Genomic DNA, 24,385 nt, shown 5'->3' on the forward strand with positions numbered 1-24,385 from the left:
GACAGCGGTCTGCTGAGTGGTCAGAATTACCCTCACGGGGGCTGGAACTTAAAAGCCCCCTAACCACTCGAAACAGTTCCGCTGGACGGCTCCCAGCACACGCAATGGAGGCCGAGAAGAAAGATTTCCCTTAGTAAGTGTGTTTAGAATTGTAGCCTTCAGGGGCATCCCCCTTTACTCCTGAGTGCTTCCATCTAACATCTTCACAACAGTAGGCTCCTTTCTTCCTACAATGGCCTTCTGGTGAATTGGCCTGGCCTGAGGGCACTTAAACCCTTTTTGCCAGAAGCTGCATCTTTTAGCTTTAAGCTTAATTTCTTTAAGCTTAAAGTTTTAGCTTTAGCTTAATTTCCAATCAGAGAAATGGTTTTGTTTGAATGGTATGCTCCAAGCAACTGTGATTGATGGTTAATATATCATACTTGATGACATCACTCAGGCCTGCCCCATGACATCACTAGGTTCAGCCCCTGAAATCTCAGGGTTTGCGATGCTTCTGACCTGGCAACCCTGGACAGGAGGAACCTAATGGGCATGCTCAAGCCCCTGTCAATTTATTTTAAGTATTCTAGAGGGAGGGATTAGGCTTGTGTGCTGTGCAATTTTAAGAAGAGATCCTCCCTTGCGTTATACAAGGATGGCTTATATTCTAGAACCAAGTCCCCACTTCTAACATAGCAATAAAGTGCTCAGGTTTGGGACTGGCAGCCCTCTAGCATTATATTTCACAGTAATAGAAGGCTTCCAGAGATGGGCAAGAGAAAAAGGAGGCTTACGTCCCTTCCCTGCTTTTGAAACTCCCCCCTCCCTCCAGCACTGCAAGGCTCTTGTTCTAGGCTGACTGGAGCCCTGAAGAGCAGCTCTCTTCTTAGGGGGTTGGAATACATTGCAACATGATATTAGGGACATAAGAAGAGCCCTGGTGACTCAGGCCAATGGACCATCTAGTCCAGCATTCTGTTCTCACCAAGGTCAATCAGATGCCTAAGGGAAGCCCAGGAGCAGAACAACACTCTCCCCTCTTGTGATTCCCACAAACTGATATTCAGAGGCATACTTAGTGAGCAATTTGTGCAGCACTTCAAGAATAATGTAACTCAGCTCCATCTTGTCTTGGATGCTGCAGTTGCTGTAATCCCAGCTGAGGTGTCCAATGTAGTGTAGTGGGAGACAGCAGAGGCAGGGCTCCTGCCATCAGCATTGCTGAAAGACCAGCTCCATCAGGGACCTCCTACCCCTGAACTGTTTCTATGACAGCTGGTCATTATGAGAACTACTGTTGAAGAATTTCCCCCTCTTTCCTCCCTGTCCCTTTTCCCTTGCGTTTCGTGTTTTTGAGATTGTAAGTGTGTGGGCAGGGACTGTCTTGTATTAACTGACTGCATGTAAGCCACACTGGGAGCCTTTTTGGCTGAAGAGTGGGGTACAGATACTACTATCATCACCATCACCATCATCTTCATCTGATTTCAGTTTATATGGCCTGGACAGGAGTCTTGCAGTGATGCAACCGGCTTCTTGCTTTCTTCATCCTTGTCCATTCTGGCTGGTGAAAGCCAGTCAGGTAGTGATGGGGTATTGATCAGGGTGCTAGCTAATATGGTTCTGTGGCATCTGCAACAGACGCAGAGATAGACACATACATTTCTCAACACCCTCTTCCTACCAGTAATTTTCCCCAGTCTCTCTTTCCTCTGTCCTGCTTCTGCTTAAACAGATCTGGGTGAAGTTGTGTGTGATGCTCCCCTAGTTTAGCTCCCAACAGAGATGCTAGCAAAGTGGTGGGTGCTAAATAGGGGAGAGTGCAGTCTCTTAAAATGTCTGTGTAGTTGCATTTCTTTCTGGCTGAGGCATGCATATGTCAGTGGTCTTTTCTAGAAGAGCCACCTGAAACTCCTCAGGCTGATGTCCCAGTTCAGATCAGTGCCCCCATTCCCTAAGAGTGTAGCGTAGCGGTGAATATTGAAGCGATATGCCCAGTGATGTGTCAGATGTACCCAGATATAGAGGCCTTCGAACGTTGAATAAAGACAACAACAGCTTTTCATGTAAAGACGGATCTTTACTGATCCTTAAGGCAAAAGCTACTTCACAATACAGATTCTGTCTCCTGCTAAACATAACCGACTTCCCACACACACACGTTTGCTCTCTCAAGGTTTTTATGCACTTTCGGTTCTGTGCCATCTGCAGCCCCCCTCCTTGGAGCTGTCCTTGAGCTACTGTGCAGCTTTAACTCGTTCCTTGTCTTTTTGGAAACTTTGCACTGTACAGAAGCCTACAGAGAGACAGAAAGAAAGTGAGCTGACACACACTTCACTTTTACGAGGGATATGGGTAAAAGTCAGATCCAGTATAATTAATCTGAGCCTTGAAAAGCATATAGAGCTGAAAGAGGAAATTGGAAGAGTGTCACTTTTCCAACTTCCTCCTTCAGCTCAATGTGCTTTTCAAGAGAGAAAAGTGTAAACCACCCTCACCAACTCAGGGCCAAGGGGCAATGAGGGAAAGGCTCAGAGGCTTTGTGGATGCCAAACGGAGACATCAAGGGCCCCATTACACCCTCTAGCACAACATGGGTGATATCTGCTGTATACTTACAACATATTGGATTCACAGGTTGGAGGTGCTTCTAGACCTGGCATTACTTTAGATGTTTATGACATTTTACTAGCTTCTGTTGATGTACCAACTGTGCTCTTTCTGGAGTGCCTTGGGAAGCTTGAAAGATTGTTGCAGTGTGGTTCCTATGGGGTTGCTCTTGAATTGTTCCAGAATGAGGCAACTTGAATATTGACTGGGGTTGGCTGTAAGGAGCATCTCTCTGTAATTATAAAATATCTGCACTAGTTACCTGTTCATTTCTGAGCACAATTCAAGCTGCTGGTTTTGACCTTTAAAGCATCCTCAATGGTCTGGGCATATGTTACTTTAAGGGGCAACTTCTCCTTTGCTTATTTTGTTTAGAAACATTTATAAGTCACTTAATCTAAAAAACTTCTAACCAGTGTACATAAAGTAATATAAAATAATTATCAATAATACAGAGATAAAATTAGCAAAACTTTAAGAAAAAAGTATACATATCTAAATTATATGTTTAGGTAGGCTTGCTGAAATAATAAAGGTTTTAGTAGGCAATTAACAGTATCATGAGGGTGCCTGCCTATTCTTAATACAAATATTATGAGGCTTTCCTCCTCACAGAATGCAGAACACCACACCAGCCTAGGGAGAGTTTGCAGTTCTGCTGATGTTTCCTATTTAGAAAACTGGCAAAAATATTTATTCTGGGGCTGGACTGGTAAATGCTCTTAATTGCCATACTGAATTTTAGTTGTGGTGTTATTTTCTGTTTTAAATAATGCTATCGTTGTGATGCCATATTTTGTTCTATTTTAGCCAGTGGCCGTTAAAATGTAACTCACAAAAAACAAGCAAGATGATCCAAGAGTAAGATAAACATATACATTTTCAGAAATGTAAGTTATCAAAACTTAAAAACTTGTCTTCATTAACCAGTAACCATCTAATATTGGAACCATCTGATTGAGCTTCTAGAAAATTCTGGAATGAATACAGGAATCTATCCCTAAGTGAGTTGTATGAAGGGCAATATAGTGCACAATTATTTTTCCTTACTCCTAACTGAGCAGAGCAGCCTCACCTGGTCTACAAGTGATACAAATGAGCTAGCTCTCAGAAAGTGAACGAACAGGGAGAGCTAACAGGAGTTTGGCAGTGGAGTTGTAGTGAGAAAGAGGTGTGCTGGAGGAGGAGACAAAGGGAAAGAGGTAAGTGACCTGAAGTAACCCCAGGAGGCTGTCTGTTCAGAGTTACTGTGGGCTCACCTATTCTGAGTCACCATGTGCTCAGTTGGGTAGGTGGAAAGGCTGAAGGGCTCCATAGCAGCTTGAGTGGAAGGGGTCTGTCCTGATTAGGGTTGCCAGGTTCATGGCCTGAGACTGATCCTGTATCTTTAGGAGAAGAGAAAGTCAGCCAAGAGCAGGTGTTCTTGCAACACTGTAATGAGAAAAACCACAAGGTGGAATTCTCCCTCCCCCCTGCACAACTTTTAAAGATACAGAAGACCTCTTGGTTGCCATGCTCGGCCTCCAACCTTCTGGCAACCCTAGTCCTGATAGATGTTGGTTGAAGGGATGTGGCCTGATAACTGCTGAGTGTAACTATCAGCACCTGTGTGTGCTGGGAGTTTCATTCTGTTTCCTGTCTCCTAACTGAGCAGGGCAGAAGAAGCTAGCTGGTTTACAAGTGAGCCAGCTCTCAGAAAAAGAGGGAACAGGGAGAGCTAACAGGAGTTTGGCAGGGGAGGTCCCTAACAAAAAAACCTTCTTGTAGCACCTCTCATATATATTACCAGTGGTATTCTGTTAATCTTCAAGGAGGACAGGATAAACCACAGGCCATTCCAATGCAAGTAGAAGATAAAAGAAAAAGTAATAGAGACTATGGATGGAAAGGACACTCCTGTGGTGGTGACCTGCAAGGTATGTGCAGTATTTGTTTTCTTGCCTGAGAACAACATGACCTACATGTGCAACAAGTGCAAACTGGTTGTAATATTGGAAGAAAAAGTAAGAGGCCTGGAATGGTGAGTGGCCACCCTCAAGGGTATAAGAGAAGAAGACTTCTTAGATACAATGCTGGAACAACAATAACAAAGAGAAGTACAGCAGGTGGAAGAAAACAGCAAGTTGAAGAGAAGAGTGTTGAGGAGAGGATACACCCTGGAAACACTTGACAGGAGCAGAGGAGCTAGAGGACATTATGTACCTGTGGAACTATGAAATGGATTTCAGGCACTTGAGGAGGACAGCCTGCAAAGGAAGAATTACACGAGACCCTGTGGGACAGCGAGAGGCTGAAGCTCAGTCAAGCAGAGGCAATCAAACCATGACCTACAACAACAAAAACAGGATAAGAGTAGTAGTAGTGATAGACTCCCTACTGCATGGGACTGAAACCCAAGAATATTTTTAAGGGTGAGGGAGACGTAAACTTGGAGGTAACGATTGACAAAGGCTTATGCACAGAAACAGGAACATGGGGCCAATAACAGACTTCATAAAAATATAGGAAGTCAGATCATAAATCACAAGGTCTTCCATGTCTATATACTAATGCTCAGAGTATGGGAAACAAGCAGGATGAACTTGAACTCAACGCAGGAGGGAAAATATGACTTGATAGGTATAACTGAAACTTGGTGGGATTACTCCCATGACTGGAATACAGCAATTGAAGGATATAACTCATTCAAAAAGAAAAGAAGGAATAGAAAGGGAGGTGGAGTTGCACTAGATATTAAATATATATATCCCTGCCCAGACATACAGGAGGATGAACTTGGTAGCCCCATCAAGAGCATCTAGATTAAAATTAATGAGGCAAGGAATAAAAAGAATATGGTGGTTGGAGTCTACTATCAACCACCCAATCAAGGAGAAGGTGAGGGTGAACGTTTGAAAAGCAAATTGCCAATGTTTCAAGGAAGCATGATGTAGTGGACCACTACACTCCTCAGGTGAGGGCTTTCTGCAGATATCATTTTATGAGGAGGTCTGTTCCCTACTGTTGAAAGTGGGGCAAGAGCAACTCCTGTTTAGGTTCTTTTGTTTGTATTCCAGAAGGGAGCTTAGGGTCCTCCAGCTGGCTAGGCTTGCCTACCTTTACCTGTGCTGTTCTCTACCTAACTTCCTTCCGTTGTAGACAGAAATGCTCAGGGAAGCTTATCTGCCCCTCTTTCCTTTGTCGTCTTCTTCAATTTTCTGAGGAGAGAGGAGACATCTCTCTCCTGTACCATGAGGACAATACCAAGTCTGGGCATTGCGCCTTCAACGTAAGTTAGTTAGTTAGAACTAAGTATGCCTTTCCTGTCTATTATGTATTTCTATAAATAATTTTTTCTTATTTTACTAAGTCTTAAGTCTCAGTCATTTACATGCAGAGCAAAAGCACACAGTGGCACACACAGCTCAGACCACTGAGTTACTTTGCATATTATATAACAAAGGGTTAATGTGCCCAGTAAGCTAAATTGAATTGCGAGTTGTGCATGAAATCTAAAAAGGCTAAGTACTGTGTGTGATTTACAAAACAGATCAAAAGGAGACTTTAGGTTAGAGAAAGAAAAGCAGAAAAAAAGATAGGAAACCATTGCTAAAGAATCAACACTTAAGATAAGCATCCCAAGGCTGGAGAAAGACAATTATGCAATTTGGAATCTTCGAATGATGGCATTTTGGAGGGGGAGGATCTGCATGATGTCCTGACGGATCCTGAACCTTAGCAGTGGAACAAGCAGCCACTACCTCCTGGAAGGGCAAGCTTGCCAAAGTTAACTCTCTTCTAATTTCTGCTTTATCAGATGAGGCACTAAATGTTTGCATGGGCTATAAAAATGCTAAGAAAATATGGGAAAAGCTTGAGAAAGTATCAGAGAAAATCTAAAGAGCATGTGATGCTTCTCTATAAGTTGCTGTACACGCTGAGACAATCTACTACAGATCTCAATCAACATCTGGAGAGATTTACAAGTCTACTCCAAGAAAGATGTGGAAAGTCTTTAGATAAGGATTTGCAGAAAGCTATACTACTGACCTCTAAATAAACATTATCATATCATGGCTTACATACTGGAACAGACAGATCAGAATTTGGATCAGATGATGGCATATCTTAAAGATCAGGACTGTAAAGAAAGACAAGAACAAGCTCTGTCTGAAAAAGCAATTTTTACTGTGGACAGAAACAGAAACCAAAGGCAGAATGGAGAGATGAGTCAAGCCCTGAAGCCACAGCAGGGCACAGATAAACAAAGAAAGAATTGTTTCAAATGCAAATCTCCTGATCACCTTCGAAGAGATTGTACTAGAAGGGAGAGAGGAGAAAGTTGATGTTAAAGAGAAGCAAGCTGAAAAGAAAACAAATAGCCAAACTAAAGTGAAGCATTCCAGTTACCATGTATCTGATGGAAAGGATGATGATTATAAAACCAGATTTTTAATTGATACTGAGATGACAGCACATTTAATAAATAATAAAAATCTGTTTAAGAACTTTAGCCCCCATACACAGAATGTAGTTACAGCATCAAGAGACGTTTTCTATTCTCAAGGAATAGGCATTGTGGAGCTACTCTGCAAAATGCTGGAGGGCAACAGAGAGCTTGAACTGAAAAATTGCCTATTTGTTCCAGTTTTTAAAGGTAATTTAATAAGTGCCACAACAATAATGGAGCTTGGAGGTGAACTTTATTTATGTGACAAAATTTGCCAAGTTTTAGATCAAGGAGAAGTGTGTTGTACTGCAAAATTGAAAAATGGACTTTTGCATTTGGAATATTTTGAAACAATACATGCAAATATAGCCAAAGAAAGCTGTGATTCTGGATGTTTACATGTTTGGCATTGAAGAATGGGACATGCCAGCATAGCCAGAATAAATGCTCTAGAGCAGGAAGATTTGGCTAGAGGCATTAAAACTGGACCATGTAAATCTATAGAAAAATGTGAATGTTGTATAAAGACAAAAAGTGTGAAACCAAAATTTACTAAGAAAAGTGAAAGGAAAACTACAAAACCTCTAGAATTAATTCACACATTTGTGGACCCATTAGGACTGATTTCTGCCATCACTGCAATGTACCTACTGAGAGAAAAAAAGTCAAGTACTTCAAAAATTGGACTGTATCAGAATTGTAAACACATTAGGCAGAAAGCCACAAATTATAAGATCCTACAATGCAGGAGAATTTGTGTTGAGGGCTATGCAAAACTTTCTACATGAGGAAGGCATAGAGCACCAGGCTACTGTTGTTTATACTCCAGAACAAAATGGGGTTGTGGAACACATGAACTGGACTCTTGGACAGATGATTCATTCTTTGCTGGAAGATGCAGAGTTACCACAGAAGTACTGGGGGGAAGCAGCCATTACTGCTACCTATCTGCAGAACTGACTTCTGGCATTGGCAACCAACAAGATACCTTTTGAGTTATGGCATGTGGGCACACCAAGTGTGTCTCACCTTTGTGTATTTGACTGCAAGGCCTTTGTGCACATCCCAAAACAAAAGAGGTCAAAATTTGACAACACTGCCGAGGAACGAATATTCATTGGATGTTCTTCAAAGCAGAAGGGATACCGAGTCATAGATCCCAAAACTGGAGAAGTTGGAGTATACAGAGCAGTCCTTTTTGATGAAGAAAAGTGTCCACACCAACTAGAAGGGGTGCCACACCAAACAGATGACAGCAAAATGGAAGAAGGGATCACAATAATACACCAGCAGAGGAAGTCGAGGAGTCTGAGCCATAAGAGGCATCAGAACCAGAAGGGCACCCAGATGCTCTGAATGTACCAACAAAGGTGTACCACCAGACAGACTTGCTTACCTTGTGAGAGATGAACTTCCAGAGCCAGAGATCTGGAAAGAGATTGAAGCCTTACCCAAAGCTGAAGGTGGAGGTGGAGGCAGGCAGTGAAGGAAGAGCTGGAAGTTCTACACAAGAATAAAACTTGACCAAGCTTCCTCAAGGAGGAAAAGCTGTATGCAAGTGGATATTCAAGAAAAAGCCAGATGCTGAAGGAAACATTGAAAGATACAAGGCAAGACTGGTAGCCAAAGGATACTCTCAAAAGTATGGACAAGAGTACTACCAAACATTTGTTCCTGTGGTCAAACACATGACCATCAGAACTCTTCTAAGTGTTGCTGCTAACAAGAAAATGCAGGTGGAGCACATGGATATAAAACCAGTATGCTTTCATGGAGAAATAGAAGAGGAAATCTACATGCAACAACCAACAGGGTTTGAAGTTCCAGGAAAATAAACCCTATTGTGTAAACTTTAAAAATCCATCGATGGACTTAAACAGACTGCCAGACCTGGAATGAGAAACTGAGCAAAATGCTCTTGAAAGAAGGTTTTGTACAAGGCATAACAGAGCCATGCCTGTACAGCAGATTCAAAAACAACAGATGGACTTACAGATTTACATGGATGATCTACTGTTGGCTTATCAAGACCCACTGGACAAGAAACAACTAGCGAATCATCTCAACAAGGAGGTTGAAGTGAAGTGCCTAGGTGATGTCATTCACTACCTTGGAATACAAATTGAAAGAGAAGGTGATGGATCCTTCCTGCTGAGTCAAAGACAAAACATCCAAGATCTTCCCTAGAGTCTAGGACTGAAAGATGCACATCCAGCAGCTACCCCAATGGAAGTAGAATACCTGAAACCAGACCATAACAAACAACCATGGGAAGACCATGAGAGCTACAGACAAGCCATCACGAAACTTCTGTGTATCAGCACTGCTACTAGGCCAGATGTGGTGGCAGCCGTGGAATACTTGTGCAGAAAAACCAGCTTGCCAACCAAGAAGGACTGGGAAGCAATCATGACAGGCGAGATATCAACCATGAAATCGAAGCTAGAGGCTACCCAAGACCCCAAACTAGTGGGATATGCAGATACTGATTAGGCTGAAGACACTACAGATTGAAAATCCACCAATGGAAACATCTTCTACTATGGAGATTCAGTGATCAGCTGGGCAAGTAAAAAACAAGAGACTGTAGCACTCTATTCCACAGAAGCAGAGTATGTGTCAGCTTCTGAAGCTAACAGACAGTTGACATGGCTACTTGAAAGATCTAGGCATCTCTATACCTGGGCTTGCTGTGATGTATGAAGACAATCAAGGATGCATCAGACTCATGGAGTCAGGGGTGAGTTCATGAACCAAGCACATAGACATGAAGCACCATTTCATTAGAGATACCTACCACAGAGGACTACTCAAGATGGAGTATTGTCTAACAGAAGACATGACTGCAGACACTGATGAAGGCATTGGGCAAAGTCAGATACTGCAAGCTGTGAGACAAGATGAACCTCGTCGGCTGAACCAAACATTTGTTGAGAAGGGGTGTTGGAAGTGGGGCAAGAGCAACTCCTGTTTGGGTTCTTTGTTTGTATTCCAGAAGGAAGATAGGGTCTTCCAGCTGGTTAGGCTTGCCTACCTTTACCTGCGCTGTTCTCTACCTAACCTCCTTCCATTGCAGACAGATATACTCAGGGAAGCTTATCTGCCCCTCCTTCTTTTGTCTTCTTCTTTGACACTGGAGGAGAGAGGAGATATCTTTGGCTTTGCTCTCCTGAGCCATGAGGGCAATACCCAAGTCTGGGCATTGCACCTCCCATTTAGTTAGTTAGTTAGAACTAGGTATGCCTTTCCTATCTACTATGTATTTCTATATATAAAGTAGCTTTTTCTTATTTTACTAAGTCTTAAGTCTCAGTGATTTAAATGCAGAGTAAAAGCCTGCTTCTAAGGTAAATATACACAGTGACACATGCAGCTCAGACCGCTGAGTTACTTTGCATATTCCATAACACACGCAACATAGGAAATAGATCTTTAGTGCAGTGGCACCTACCCTTTGGAATTCTCTCCCCTTAAATTTTAGACAGGTTCCATCTCTATTATCTTTTTGGTGCCTACTGAAGAACTTCCTCTTTCAACAAGCCTTTTAAGTAGAGACCTTATCCCAGTCTGGGTCTGTGTGGGAATCACTTTTTAATAGGTTTTTAAAGCTTTAAAAATATTTTAAAGATGTTTTGTTTTAATATGTTTATAAAGACGTTTTATTTTAATATACTTTAATGTCTGTTTTTATGATGTTTTACAGTGTTTTCAGTGTTTTTGGTTGCTGTCCTTTGCTTCTACAGGGAAAAGGGCAGGATATAAATTTAATTAATTAATTAATTAAAATCAATCAATTAATTACTTATTAAAATGGGGGACTTCAATTACCCCAATATCTGTTGGGAGACAAATTCTGCCAAACATGCTCACTCCAAGAACTTTCTGACTTGTGCCACTGATAATTTTCTTCTACAGAAAGTGGAGGAAGCAACTAGAGGATTCGCTATCCTTGACTTGATTCTAACCAATAGAGATGACTTGGTGGATGAAATGGCAGTTACAGGAACTCTGGGGGAAAGTGACCATGCTATACTTGAGTTCCTGATTTTAAAGGAAGCAAACGCTGAGTGTAGCTATACACATACCCTGGACTTTAGGACAGCCAATTTTAATAAAATTAGAACAATGATAAGTAAGCTCCCATGACAAGTGATCCTAATGAGAAAAGGAGCCCAAGATGGATGGGAGTTTCTAAAACAGGAAATTCTAAAGGCACAATTCCAACAAAGAAAAAAGGTGGAAGACAGTAGAAGAAGCCAATGTGGCTTCACAAAAAGTTTAGAGGTGACCTGAAAACAAAAAAGGGCACATATAGTAAGTGGAAGGAAGGCCAGGTCACAAAGGAAGAGTACAGATAGGTAGTACAGGATTGCAGGGATGGCATCAGGAAGGCTAAAGTGGAGAATGAGCTGAGATGAGCGAGGGATACTAAAAGCAACAAAAAAGCTTTCTTCACGTACATCCATCATAAAAGGCAGAGAAAAGAAATGGTGGTACAGCTACTCAATGAGGATGGCAAAACAATAGCAGATGACAATGAAAAGGTAGAAGTGCTCAACTCCTACTTTGGTTCAGTCTTCTCCCAAAAGAGGGTCTATGACCCTCCTGGCAAAAGTGAAGTACTAGCTGAAGGGGCAGCTTGCAGCTTGCGATTGATAGACAAATAGTCAAGGAATATCTAATTACTTTGAAGGAGTTCAAATCTCCAGGGCTCAATGAACTGCATTCTAGAGTAATGAAAGAACTGGCTGAGCAACTCTCAGAACTACTGTCTATTTGTGAAATCATGGAGGATGGGTGAAGTGCTGGATAACTGGAGGAGGGCTAATGTTGTCCCTATCTTCAAAAAGGAGGAACCTGGGAACTACAGACCAGTCAGCCTGACATCAATCTGTGGGACAGTTCTGGAGCCGATTGTAAGCACCTTGAAAACACTGCAATGATGACAAGAAGCTAACATGGATTTGTCAAGAACAAATCCTGCCAGACTAATCTTATGTCATTTTTTAAATTGGGTAATCTCCCTGGTAGACTGTGGGAATGCTCTGGATGTATCTTGACTATGGCAAAGCTTTTGACAAAGTGCCCATGATGTTCTGATTAGTAAACTGGCTAAATATGGACTGGATGGAACAACTGTCTGGTGGATCCACGGGTGGCTACACAATCATACTCAAAGAGTGCTTAACAAAGGTTCCTTCTCAAACTGGGGGGAGGTAATGAGCTGGGCACCACATGGCTCAGTCCTGGGCCCAGTGTGCTTCAACAATTTTGTTAATGACTTGGATGAGGATGTACAGGGAATGCTTATCAAATCTGCAGATGATACAAAATTGGGAGGGATAGCTAATACCCTGGAAGACAGAAACAACATTCAAAGAGATCTTGATAGGCTGGAGCATTGGGCTAAAAACAACAGAATGAAATTTAGCAGGGATAAGTGCAAAGTTCTGTGTTAAGGAAGAAGAAACCAAATGCACAGGTATAAGATCGGGGATACTTGGCTCAGCAATACTACAGGCAAGAAGGATCTTGGAATTGTTGTTGATCACAAGCTGAATATGAGCAAACAGTGCAATGTGGCTGCAAAAAAGGCAAATGCTATTTTAGGTTGCATTAACAGAAATATAGTTTCCAAATTGCGTACTAGTTCCCCTCTATTCAGCATTGGTTAGGCTTCCTTCATCTTGAGTTCTGCATCAGGTTCTGGCCACTGTACACTGAACAAGTAGAGGAGGGCAACAAGGATGATTAGCCGACTGGAAACAAAGTCCTATAAGGAGAGACTGAAAGAACTGGACATGTTTAGCCTTGAGAAGAGAAAACTGATGGGAGATATGATAGCATTCTTCTAGTATTTGAAAGATTGTGACACAGAGGAAGGCTAGGATCTCATCTCCAAAGTGTAGGAAGTGGGATAATGGGCTCAGGTTACAGGAAGCCAGATTTTGGCTGAACATTTGGAAAAACATTAACTGTTAGAGCAGTACAACAATGGAGCCAATTACCTAGGGAGGTGGTGGGCTCTCCAACACTGGAGGCATTGAAGACGCAGCTGGACAGCCACCTGTTGGGTACGCTTTAACTTGGATTCCTGCATTGAACAATGGGTTGGATTTGATGGCCTTATAGGCCCCTTCCAACTCTACTATTCTGTGATTCTGTGTTTTTGTTCTGGACTGAACCCCATATACAAAAGATGGTAATTTGTTGGCCTTCTAAATGAATTGCTGTTCAGATATTCTGTACGTATAGTTTGAAATCTAAACTGAATGAACGCATGTCTAACAGGAAGATAAGCAACCATTCTATGGTTAGATTAAATTTTAATATACCAAATTGAGGACTTAGAATTCTTCATATATTTAAAGTCCATTTGGCATCTTCAGCAACAATTACATCACTATCATGATCAGATAACAATTACATCACTATCACTACTTCAGCAACAATTACATCATCAGAAATGTCCTGAGATGACATTACAGGGAATGCTGTTATTTTATTGTTGGTTTTCAATTAATTTCAGTTCTACTGCTATTTTTTTTATAAGCAGCCTTCATGACTAGTTTGGATGAAAGGGGACTTAATAATTAAAATAATCATAATTATCATGATCATCATAATAATCATCCTTGGTGTCCTGTTAAGTTATATGGGATCTGAGCAGCTTCAAAAATACTGCCGTTAAATATTCATAAGAGTGCAAATTGTTATAATGGCAAAACATGCTTTAGCTGATTCACCATTAATGTAGGTAGGGCCTATAATTAGAATAGTTTTCAATAAGCATGTTACAGTGCTATGATTTTGTTCAAGTAGCTTGACATGAAGGAGAGCAGTACGGCGCAGTCTCATCACTGTAAGTAAGGCAATCCAGTTGCATAAATCTGAGTGCAATGGACAAAATGATGGTTTACGTTTAGTGTTGTATAGTATTGTACTTCCAAAGCGGAAACTGCAAGGATTGACACTGTGATCCACTACTGAAATGAATAGGTCAGCATCTACTGTAAGAAAAATAGCAAGGTTATTAATGCAGGACTAGATGGCTGTGGCTAATAGCAGTAAACTCAGTGATCTTTGTTCTTGATGGGACCACTTTTGGATTTGTGGTTTTAATATCTAACAATGGGTACACAATGTTGAGTTTCAAAATAGAAAGATAAGCTTATCAAAAAAACACCAAAAAACAGAATAAAGGCTACTCAGTTGTAAAAGATTCAGATAGCTCCTAGTATGAGAATTTTGTTTCCCATCTATACACAGCTAATTAAAAACAATTCATTATAAAAGAAATACTAAAGCAGGGTTGGGAACCTGTAGTCTGCCAGATGTTGTTCCACCATCCCTGACAATTGCCCATACTGGCTGGGGCTGATGGGAGTTAGAGTCCAACAATATCTGGAGCACCACAAATTCTCAATCCCATCTGAATGGATTTTGAGATTTTCTTCTTCGAGTGTAGAGCAAAGCCACATAAGGTATCTTTAACACATCTGATTTTCCCTAATCTGGACTTCAACACTTACTGTATTGGATTATTTGTGTGAACCGCTTTGAGCACATTATTTGTGGAAAATGCGGCATATAAATAAACTTAGTTTTTTTTAAACACTGCAATTAAGAAAAGTAATGTATGATGTATGTATTCCCTACTTCAGTTACTCTTAAAACAATTAATATGGATGAAAATCCTACAAGCTGGACATTATCTTCTAGTATTTCTGTTTCAACAGATGAGGTTGGGAAGGTTTATTTGTTTTCTGAAGATTATTTCTAACAGATTCATACCCAAGTAGAAGAGTGCTATTGTTCTCATGTCCTGCTTGTGGGGTTCATATAGGTTTATTGGCCACTGTGGGAAAAGAATGATGGACTAGCTAGCAGGGATCTTTTTATTTGTTTATATTCTTACACCTCTAGATGTTAAAGGACAAGAAGAATCTTGAAAGGTGGGGTGTCCTTTGAGTAGCCCAAGAAATGTTACAGTTGTGCCAAGATGCTATGTTGATGGGACATAAATGTCAAAATGACAATTGGAGCCAGTAGCGAGGCTCTTATAGAAGTAAGCCGGACCTTAAGATATGCAGGTCCTAAGCCATTAAAGATTAAAGGTTAACACAAGCACCTAGTATTGAGCCCAGAAACAAACCAGCTGTCATTGATCACACAAAACAAGTGCGATAACTGATTAAAGAACAGGAAGCAGAGTAGGGATAAATGGATAGTTATCACAGGGAAGTAAACATTGGGTCCCCCCATCCATGTACTGGAACTGGTCCTTTTTATCTTATCCAAAAGAATCTCTCTAATCTGGGTTTTTAGGTAATGAAATGGCAAATGCAATTCCTCTTTCAACAACCTTCCTCTTTCAACAAGCGTTTTAAGTTGAGATCTATCCCAGTCTGCGTCTGTGTTGGAATTGATTTTTAATATGTTCTTAAACCTTTTAAAAAAATGTTTTTAATCTTATACGATGTTTTGAAAACTTTTTAAAGAAATGTTTTTAAAGATGTTTTGTTTTAATGTGTTTTAAAGTTTGTTTTTATGATGTTTTAAAGCTTTTAGTGTTTTTATTTGCCACCTTGGGCTCCTGCCAGGAGGAAGGGCGGGATATAAATCAAATAATAAATAAATAAAATAAATTCAGTGTAAGTGTAAAGTGATGCACACTGGGGCAAAAAATCTGAACCACATATACACTGATGGGCTCAGTACTGGTGGTTTGACAAATGAGGAAACAGATCTTGATGTTGCGGTGGATAGTTCAATAAAAATGTTGACCCAAAGTGTGGCAGCTGTGAAAAAAAAAATCCACATTTGTAGAGAAGTTGATTATTTTGATTGATTTCAGTTTCAACTCAGGCCAGGTTTGGGGCAGAATTGGCCTTGGTTGCCTTGATGGGATGACTTTTCTTCGGGAAAGGGACAAGGGAAGAGTGACCCTGTTGTTCTTGATCTATCAGCAGCTTTCAATATTATTGACCATCGTACCCTCCTTTACTGTATCCATGAGTTTGTGGCATTGTTTTCCAGAGGTTTTACTCTTATTTATGGGGGTGGGGTCAGAGAAAAGCATTGGGGGATATTGCACCTACCCCCTGGCAGTTTTTCTGTGGGGTACTGCATGGCACTATTTTGTCCCTAATGCTATGGGAGCGGTCATTAGATTATTTGGGGCATGATATCATAAATATGCTGATGACACCCAATTCTCAGTTTATTGGTCCTCATTGAATCCATTGCTGCATCCAGGCACCAGTTGAGAAGAATGGCCATCTCTCCTGATTCAGATGTTACAGAGAAAAAGTTGGGTGTCATCAGCATATTTATGACACCATGCCCCTACAATGCCTCTTGAGACTGGTCCAAGAGTTAAAGGTGGTCCAGAACTTTGCAGCCACGTTATTGAGTGGAGTACCTGGACAGTAAAATGAGTACCTGGCATATGCTGGGGGGTAAAGAAAGGCCAGGGAAGGAACTGGCAATCCCACCCCATATACATGGTCTGCCTAGTAAACATCGCAAGACGTCACCCTAAGAGTCGGAAACAAGTCGCACTATTAAGTGCAGGGACACCTTTACCTTTTTACCTGGACATGTACATATTACACCTGTACTGTGGGAACTGATTAGCTACTGGTCCATGTTCAAGGTCTTGTTGCTAATATATAAAGCCCTGACTAACTCTGGGCCAGGTTTCCTGAAGGACAGTATGTCTCTGTATAGACCTATAAAGATCACCTAGATTAGGTGTGGGAAACCTTTGGCTCTCCAGATGTTGCTGATCTACAACTTCCAGTATCCCTAGCCATAGGCCATGTTTGCTGGGGCTGATGGGTGTTGTAGTTAGCAACATCTGGAGGGCCACAGACTCCCCACACCTAAGATCATCTGGGGAAATTTTACTCATGATACCACATTCTACAGAGTATCACAGAGCAGTGATCCCCAAAAGGGGAATTTTCACTATTGCCCCTGCACTCTGGAATGCCCTTCCTTTTGCCATACGTGAAACATCATCCACTGGTTGCTTCAGGGGTTTTGTAAAGACATCTCTTTTTGCCCAGTTTTTCCCTTACAAGATTGACCTGTTACTACTAGATCTTTGTTTTTATATCGTTTTACTTTTTCACTATTTGTATTTTAGCACACTGCTTACAGATTTTAAATATTAAGCCATTTAGAAATGCTTTTAACTAAATAAATCTGAATTAAAGACCCCAAACATGGCAAGCTGGGGAAGGAGACAGAATGTTACTTACAGACAGTACTTTGTTTTCATTTTCCATTGGGAGATATAAATGACAATTGAAAAAGAGTGAATACTGTGAACCAATTGCTTTTCACTGGGATAACGTTTCCCACCCATTTTAAACAGACCCTCCCTCAAGACTTTTTAACATTTTTATTATTATTGCTTGTCTTTAACACAACAGGAATATGGGTACATTAAAGATGTGATCCTCCTGCCCAGCAGTCTAAAGTAGTATAGTCCATTCTACCACCTCATGCTGCTGCCCATCCACTTGCAGAAAGACTAGCATAAGAGCCCTGTTCCTTTATCTTCTGCTTGTGTACACAGGCACATATGCACTACAGCAGGCTAGGCCATTGCTGGGAATGGGAAGGTGATGCACCATTCCTGTGGCCCCATCCAGGTCTCCCTCTTGCTCATGCAAGTTCCTACATATACATGTAACCAGCAGCACACCTGTGTGACTGGATTATGCCTTTTGTCTATAAGACCTTGAAGGCTGTACATTAAATAAAATGTAGATCTTTAGATCTTTGAAGGTTGTATATAAGATACTGGAAATTTTTGTAATGGAATATGAAATTTCAAGTAAAGACTGAGCTATTTCATCTGAAGGAACAGTCTTGTTATTTAATGTATCCTACATTTATTTATTTATAAAAATAGGGTGCAATAATTTTATTCTTCAATTTTTCTTGATAAACAAAATTACTGCTGGTTAAACAATATTCTGGAAGAAAAAGAATAGGTGTTTTGCCTTAGGTGTGTAACAGTAGATTATGGTGCAGTACTTATTTCACATAGCATGCTTACTGAAACAGAAAGACATTTAATATAGATTTCACTGAATGATCTCCCCCTTTCCTGTTTTGTTGAAAATATAGTCTTTGGGTTTCTATGCCAACCCCATCTTATCATCTCAAATGATGGGTCTTATGAATGCACATTCTATTTATGCATGTTGTAGTTAAGTATGCACTCACTCTGTCATGTTTTAGTGATATTTGGAAGATGGTGTGCCAAATTAGCCATGATTAAGGAAGTTTACAATTATTATTAATAATAAATAGTTCAAAGCTAATTTAATAATCCAAACAAGATTTTAGAATTTATAGAGAAACAGAATGTAAGATTCCCTAGTTTATTTACATTAAAAACATAATTGAGTAACTAAAGTGTTAATCTGTTTCTACTTGATCTGTTGGATATCTGCATAAGCCTCCATTCAAATTCTGTTGAGAATTTTTGCTTCCTATTACATATAAGGCGAAAGGAGAAATGATTTGAGAGTTGTAGTGATAAATGCGTATAAGAATATAAATGTCTATTAGCTTTATGAAACTGACAACTCAGTTCTGAAACTTTATTTTGAATAGATTTTAAAAAGGATTGGCACCTTTAGAAACAGTAAAAAAACACCCAGACATATCTTTAAAAAAGAAAGAAAGAAACCTCAATTGTTACCTCTAATGAAATAGAGGATGACAAAACAGTAGTCTTTTTGAATTTGATCAGAAAAAATAAACTGGTAGTGACAGGATATGATGGATAGATTTGACATCCTGGCAAATCACTGTCATTGATTCAATTATTCTAATTCAGAATAAAAGCTGTATACGGTATGTGTTTATGGTACAGTGGATTTTTAAAAAATGATTGACATTCATCATATTAGACAGTTTTAAAAGCTGTATCTCTGTTTTACTCAGTGTTATAAAAAGTAAATAACCAACACTTCAGCTCCAATCCCATTAAAATACATTAACATTATTAGTCATTGTTTAAGGCTTTGTGAGGAGCATATTTCAGCCCAACTGTGTACAATTATAGTTTAAAGAACTAAAGTTTTGATTCAAAATGAACTTAATGGAAAGTTCTATCAAGGCTAATTCAAAATAGAACTATATATAAAGTATATTGCAGTTTCCACTTGAAAATCAAATCCTAATATCCACCTATTCACATAGTTTGTACATTAGTTCTGATACAAATATGCAATCATGCTGCCAATAAATATTTATACATTTTACTTCGATTGAAAATATTCATGTTTATAAACAGTATATACAGAATAGTATGGAATTCTGAATTTGTTTTATTTTCTGCTGCTCTGTAGACTTCTTTCTATGATACGTCTTCTCCAAGCTCCAATGCATTCCCTGGTTTTCTAGTATTAATGTAGCTTCCAGGATGAATTTCAATCTTGAATAATATCCGTTGACATAATTTCATATTGCTGACTTCAGTGGTTTAAGATTACTGTTTTGAACTACATTAAAAAGCATTTCTTTGTATATGTTTAGTAAGTTTCACTCAAGCAATTTAATATATTTTTATCCCATAAGGAAAACTAATTACCTATAATATATTTTACAATGAAAATATTTTCCTTATAATATTACTGATAAGAGAACATGTAGAAAATATTCTTCATGTAATTGCTTATATGTGGTACAAAATAATTTGTCAATTTCTTATTTAACTATGTCTTTTGAGAGCAATTATTGTCTGACATTAAAATGATCCATTTAAAAACATGATTTTATTTAATATTCATAACATTGATATACAGTATACAACAGCTTTGCTAAGCAAGTAAAATTTAATTCTTCATTTTCTCAGTCGTTATCTTGAACTTCAATAAGACCAGTAAAGTTGATGGCAATAGAAAATCCTGTAACTTCAAAATGGCAATGTATTTTAAGTCTTTAAAACTGCCTCAAAATATAGGATGTATTTGTTTACTGTAGAAACATCCAATACAACATTTGCAAATATTTAAAAAATAAGAAAAAATAAGGCGCACAGCTTGTAAGTTAGATTTTTTTTAGGACTACTGGGTCACAATAATTAAGAAAAATATTTACATAAGTCATTAACAGTCATAATTAGAGTGTCATATAAATCAGAGTGAAACTGCTAAGTAGAAATCACTAGAAGTCCAGGTGCTTCTTGCCTATGGCCATTGCACTACATCCTGAGCTCAGCAATTTGGCAGATTCTGCCACATCCTGTTTGCTTGCACGGCTTGCTGTGTCTGACAAGTCTGGAGGCAAATGCAATCGCTGTGGCAGGAGTTTTTGGGAGGGAGGGGAAGAGGGGAAAAGGGAGAGAACATAGTTTTAATTAGATTTTCTTTAGATATTACACATTTAAAAACATAGTATTATTCCCTGACAGTGAATAGCTATTATAACATAATAAATACATATTAGAACATTTTTAGATCTGGTTGTTTTGTTTCATGTATTGTTCTACAGAATACTAGAATTTTTCAAATGGAGTTCAACTTTCTTCATGAATACTTTCAGAAAAGTAATTCAAGGCCAAGATCCAAAGAAATTAAAACTAGTTCCATGAGCCCAAGGAGTTTTTAATAGTGCAATCCTAGGCATGTTTACCCAGGAGTAATTCCTCAAAACCAATAGGACTTACTCCCAGGAAAGTGCACACACAACTGCAGACTTGCAATGCAATCCTAAGCATTTTAAGTAAGTCCCCCTTACTCTCTAATAGCGTGCATAGGATTGCAGCTATAGGCTGCAATCATGTACCTATCTGTGAGGCGAGTAAGCCCTACTGAACTCAATGAGACTTTTGGAGTAGATATGTATAGGCTTGCACTTTGTTTGTTTTTTTCAAACAGCACTCCCGGCCCCATACCAAAGGCAAACAAGTAGTCAAAACAGGTATCCTCCAGATATTTTGGACTACAATTCCCATAAGTCCTAGCCACCATGGCCAATAGTAAAGGATGATGGGCGTTAATAGTCCTCAACCTCTAGGCACCATGTTGGCTGTTCCTGGGTTAGAGTTTTACATGTGCAATCTTCCACATGTCTACTCAGAAGAAAGTCATACTGAGTTCAATGGTACTTATTCCTAAGTAAGTATGTAAAGAATTGCAGGCTAAAGCTGCAATCCAGTACACACTTACCTGGGAATAAGTCCCATTGAACTCAGTGGAGCTTTCTTCTGAGTAGACATGCATTTGATTGCAGCAAGGCAGAACAACTCATGGGAAGCTGGAAGAAGGGGGGCTGGCGGAGGAGGAGCCAGTACGAAGGTTCACAGCATCCATTCTGCATTTGGGAGCTGTTGGGCTGCTGAACGTGGAGCTGCGTACAGGGACTTGAAAGTAAAAGCTGGCTCTTATGAATACCCCTACCAGGGAGTAAGCGCTCTCCATAGACTTCCATTGTAATTATTTTCTTGCAATGGAAGGAACAGGACCTATTTCCTGGTGTAACTTTGGCCTGGACCAGTACCTGCAGGAGAGCTCTGAATGGGAGTTGGATGTTGCATTAGTCCTCCTGGCCCTTCCTCTGGCATGCCCCTGGCATGCCCCTTTTTTGGGCCTTCTGCCAGCTTCCACTGGCACCCTTCCACTAGCCTGGGCTTTGTGGTAGACCCATGGCTGAGAGGGCAGGGTCCCGGCTCTGCCATTGCAGAGCTGGGGTGAGGGGCTTCTGACAGCAGGGGCTGGCTGAGACGGGAGCCCCTACCAGCTTAGTGGTGGTTCCACCCTATCCAATTCCCCTCAGGTCAGCATAAATAAGAGTTGGATTGTGTCCTAAGTAAGTTAAACTTTAAATGACTGGTGGAAACACCAAGTGCTGTTTATAATGACATTGTTAAATTAATACCAAAGAGGAAACTTAGCAAAGAAATCCAAAACCATTAATCCTGGAGCCATATTGGCATAGTCTTCTAGTAAGATTTTTTCAGGACTTCTATACTGCTACTCAATAGTGTATGATTTGTAATTTGCACCCATTACAAGTTGCCGTGCTGCATTCCAAGCAACTATTTGTTCTCTCTCTCTTTTTAAAGGATTAACATTTATCCATAGTATTTATAAAAATGGGATGTGTGTGCATGTTTGACATTCCTATTTATATGTTTGCAGATCTGGGTTCTCTACTTTGCTCCCATGAATGGCCACAACTATGATGACATTGATTACTACTGCTATACATTTCTTTTACCACCAAGAGTGCTCTAGGTTCTGTGCAGGAGTGATGTGGTCTGTACTTAAAAGACTTACAAATAGCAACAAAAAACCAAAATGGATACTGGAGAACATAGGGCTCTGACATGTAGATAGACAGGATAAGAAGACTTAGAGAGAAATGGGAGGGGCAGGTAAGAGAATGCTAGGATGGTCCAAGCTTTGTTCAAGAAATTAATATTGAGAAGGATTTTTATGAGCATGGTGGGGTTCTCTGCCGACAATGTCTCATCCCCAGTGACAAAGTGTCAAGAAAAAATAATTAAGCAACATGGCATCTCTTCCTCTTTTTGATCTTATAACCCCAACTTCCCAAGTGAACACAAGCCCCCAAAACAAAAACTAGTTATATAATGAAAGTAGAAAGCCAGCAAGATTGTAGGGGGTATCCAGTGTATTGTACAAAATGTATGGCTATCTGCATGCTGGACAGAAGGCAAATGTGCTTGGTTAAGCTCTTGGCTCTCAGGGAACAAACTTGCTCCCTTGAGGTCAAGGCAGCTGATCTGGAGAAGCTGAGAGAGGCAGAGAGAACTGTAGATGAAGCCTTCAGGGACATGACAGAGGTCTGCCACTCCCAGGGTGACAGCTCCTCTGCTATCACAGAGAATGAAGGCCTCAGGGAAGAAGGATATGACTCCGAAGAACAGGGAATTGATTTCTTAGAAGGAATGCAATCCTTGGCAGATTAACTGATATCCTCTCACACCATGAACGTTCCTCCAGGCAGCAGTGCGCTCCTGGTAGTAAGTGATTTGATCATTAGAAAGAGAGCTGGGTTGTGACTTGCCTGCCTGGTGTACAGGTAGCAGATGCCATGCTTCATCTAGATAGGCTAGTCAATAGTGTTGTGGAGAAATTAACAGTTGTGCTTGCATGTTGGCACCAATAAAGAAATTTAGTTGTGTGGTCCTAGAAACAAAATTCAGGTTGCTAGGTAGGAAGTTGAAATCCAGGTTCTCCGATGTAGCTTTCACAGAAATGCTACTTGTTCCATGTGAAGGGAAAGCTATTATTATTATTATTTATTAAACTTCTATCCTGCCCTTCCTCCCAGTAGGATCCCAGGGTGGCTAGACAGGGACAGCTGTGTAGTCTCAATGTGTGGATGGGACAGCGGTGCCAAGAGGTTTGGATTTGTTAGGCACTGGTGAACATTTTGGGACAAACTGGGCTCATACAAGTGACGGACTCCATTTGAATAGAAATGGAAGCAGACTGTTGGTGCATATTATCAATTAGCCTCACTTAGACTGGTTAAATGCATGTTCTGGTCATGATGAAGAGGAACAATTTCTAGATACCCTAGATGACTGTGCCCTAGAAGAGTTAGTCATGGAACTGATTGGAGACAAGGTGACCCTGGACTTAATCTTAAGTGGTATTCAATACCTGGTGCAAGTCATAAGTGTTGTCGAGCTGACTGGAAAGAGCATAAAGTTAACAATTGCCAAGGAAGTCCATCATGGCCACAGTTGACTTCAAAAAGCAGAAAATTATCAAAAATGAGGAGACTGGTAAAAAGGAAGTTGAAAGGGAAGTCAACTCTCTTCAGAATGCTTGGGGGTTATTAAAAACCACATTAAGAGAAATTCAGCTAATATTCTGCATATCAGAAGAGACACCATTATGTCCAGGATAATGCCAGCATAGCTAACAAGCAGAGTCAAGGAAGCTATTAGAGGAAAGACTACCTTCAGAAAATGGAAGTGTTGTCCAAATGAGAACAAAGCACAAACTTTGGCAAAAGAAATACAAACAGAAAGGAGCAGTAAAAAAGAATTTGTGTATATTGCTAAAAACATTAAGACAAACAATAAGAATTGCTTTATGTATGTATGTAGTAGAAAACCAGTTATAGATCATTGGACAACAAGGGAGATAAAGGTATGCTTAAGCTGGAAAAGGAGATTGCCTTCAGTATGGAAGATGTACCTGTTCCTGAACTGACATTTTCAAGTAGGGAGGCTGAAGTACAGACAAACATGAAGTTCTAAGCCTTATTGACAAATTTGAGATACCATCCTTAGGAACTCAACTGTGAAACTGATGATCTCCTAAGAAAAATAATGTAACTTGTCCATGAAATGAT

At 40.1% G+C, this 24,385-nt stretch overlaps 1 protein-coding gene across 2 annotated transcripts in view; it reads right to left on the bottom strand.

Annotated features, from left to right (window-relative positions):
* Positions 1-2,629: 2,629 nt before the first annotated feature.
* The window catches only part of ELP4 (elongator acetyltransferase complex subunit 4), a 307,806-nt gene continuing 286,050 nt past the window's right edge, over positions 2,630-24,385 (bottom strand). The window contains exon 10 of one of the 2 annotated variants that reach the window (XM_061610549.1): positions 2,630-2,824. In XM_061610549.1, coding sequence (XP_061466533.1) covers positions 2,645-2,824 — 180 coding nt within the window. In that variant the 3' untranslated portion in view covers positions 2,630-2,644. Of the gene's footprint in view, positions 2,825-19,805; positions 20,348-24,385 lie in introns of those variants that run through there. The other variant, XM_061610546.1, reaches the window with a different exon arrangement.

This window comes from Rhineura floridana, chromosome 2, assembly GCF_030035675.1.
Source record: "Rhineura floridana isolate rRhiFlo1 chromosome 2, rRhiFlo1.hap2, whole genome shotgun sequence".
Classification (NCBI taxonomy): domain Eukaryota; kingdom Metazoa; phylum Chordata; class Lepidosauria; order Squamata; family Rhineuridae; genus Rhineura; species Rhineura floridana.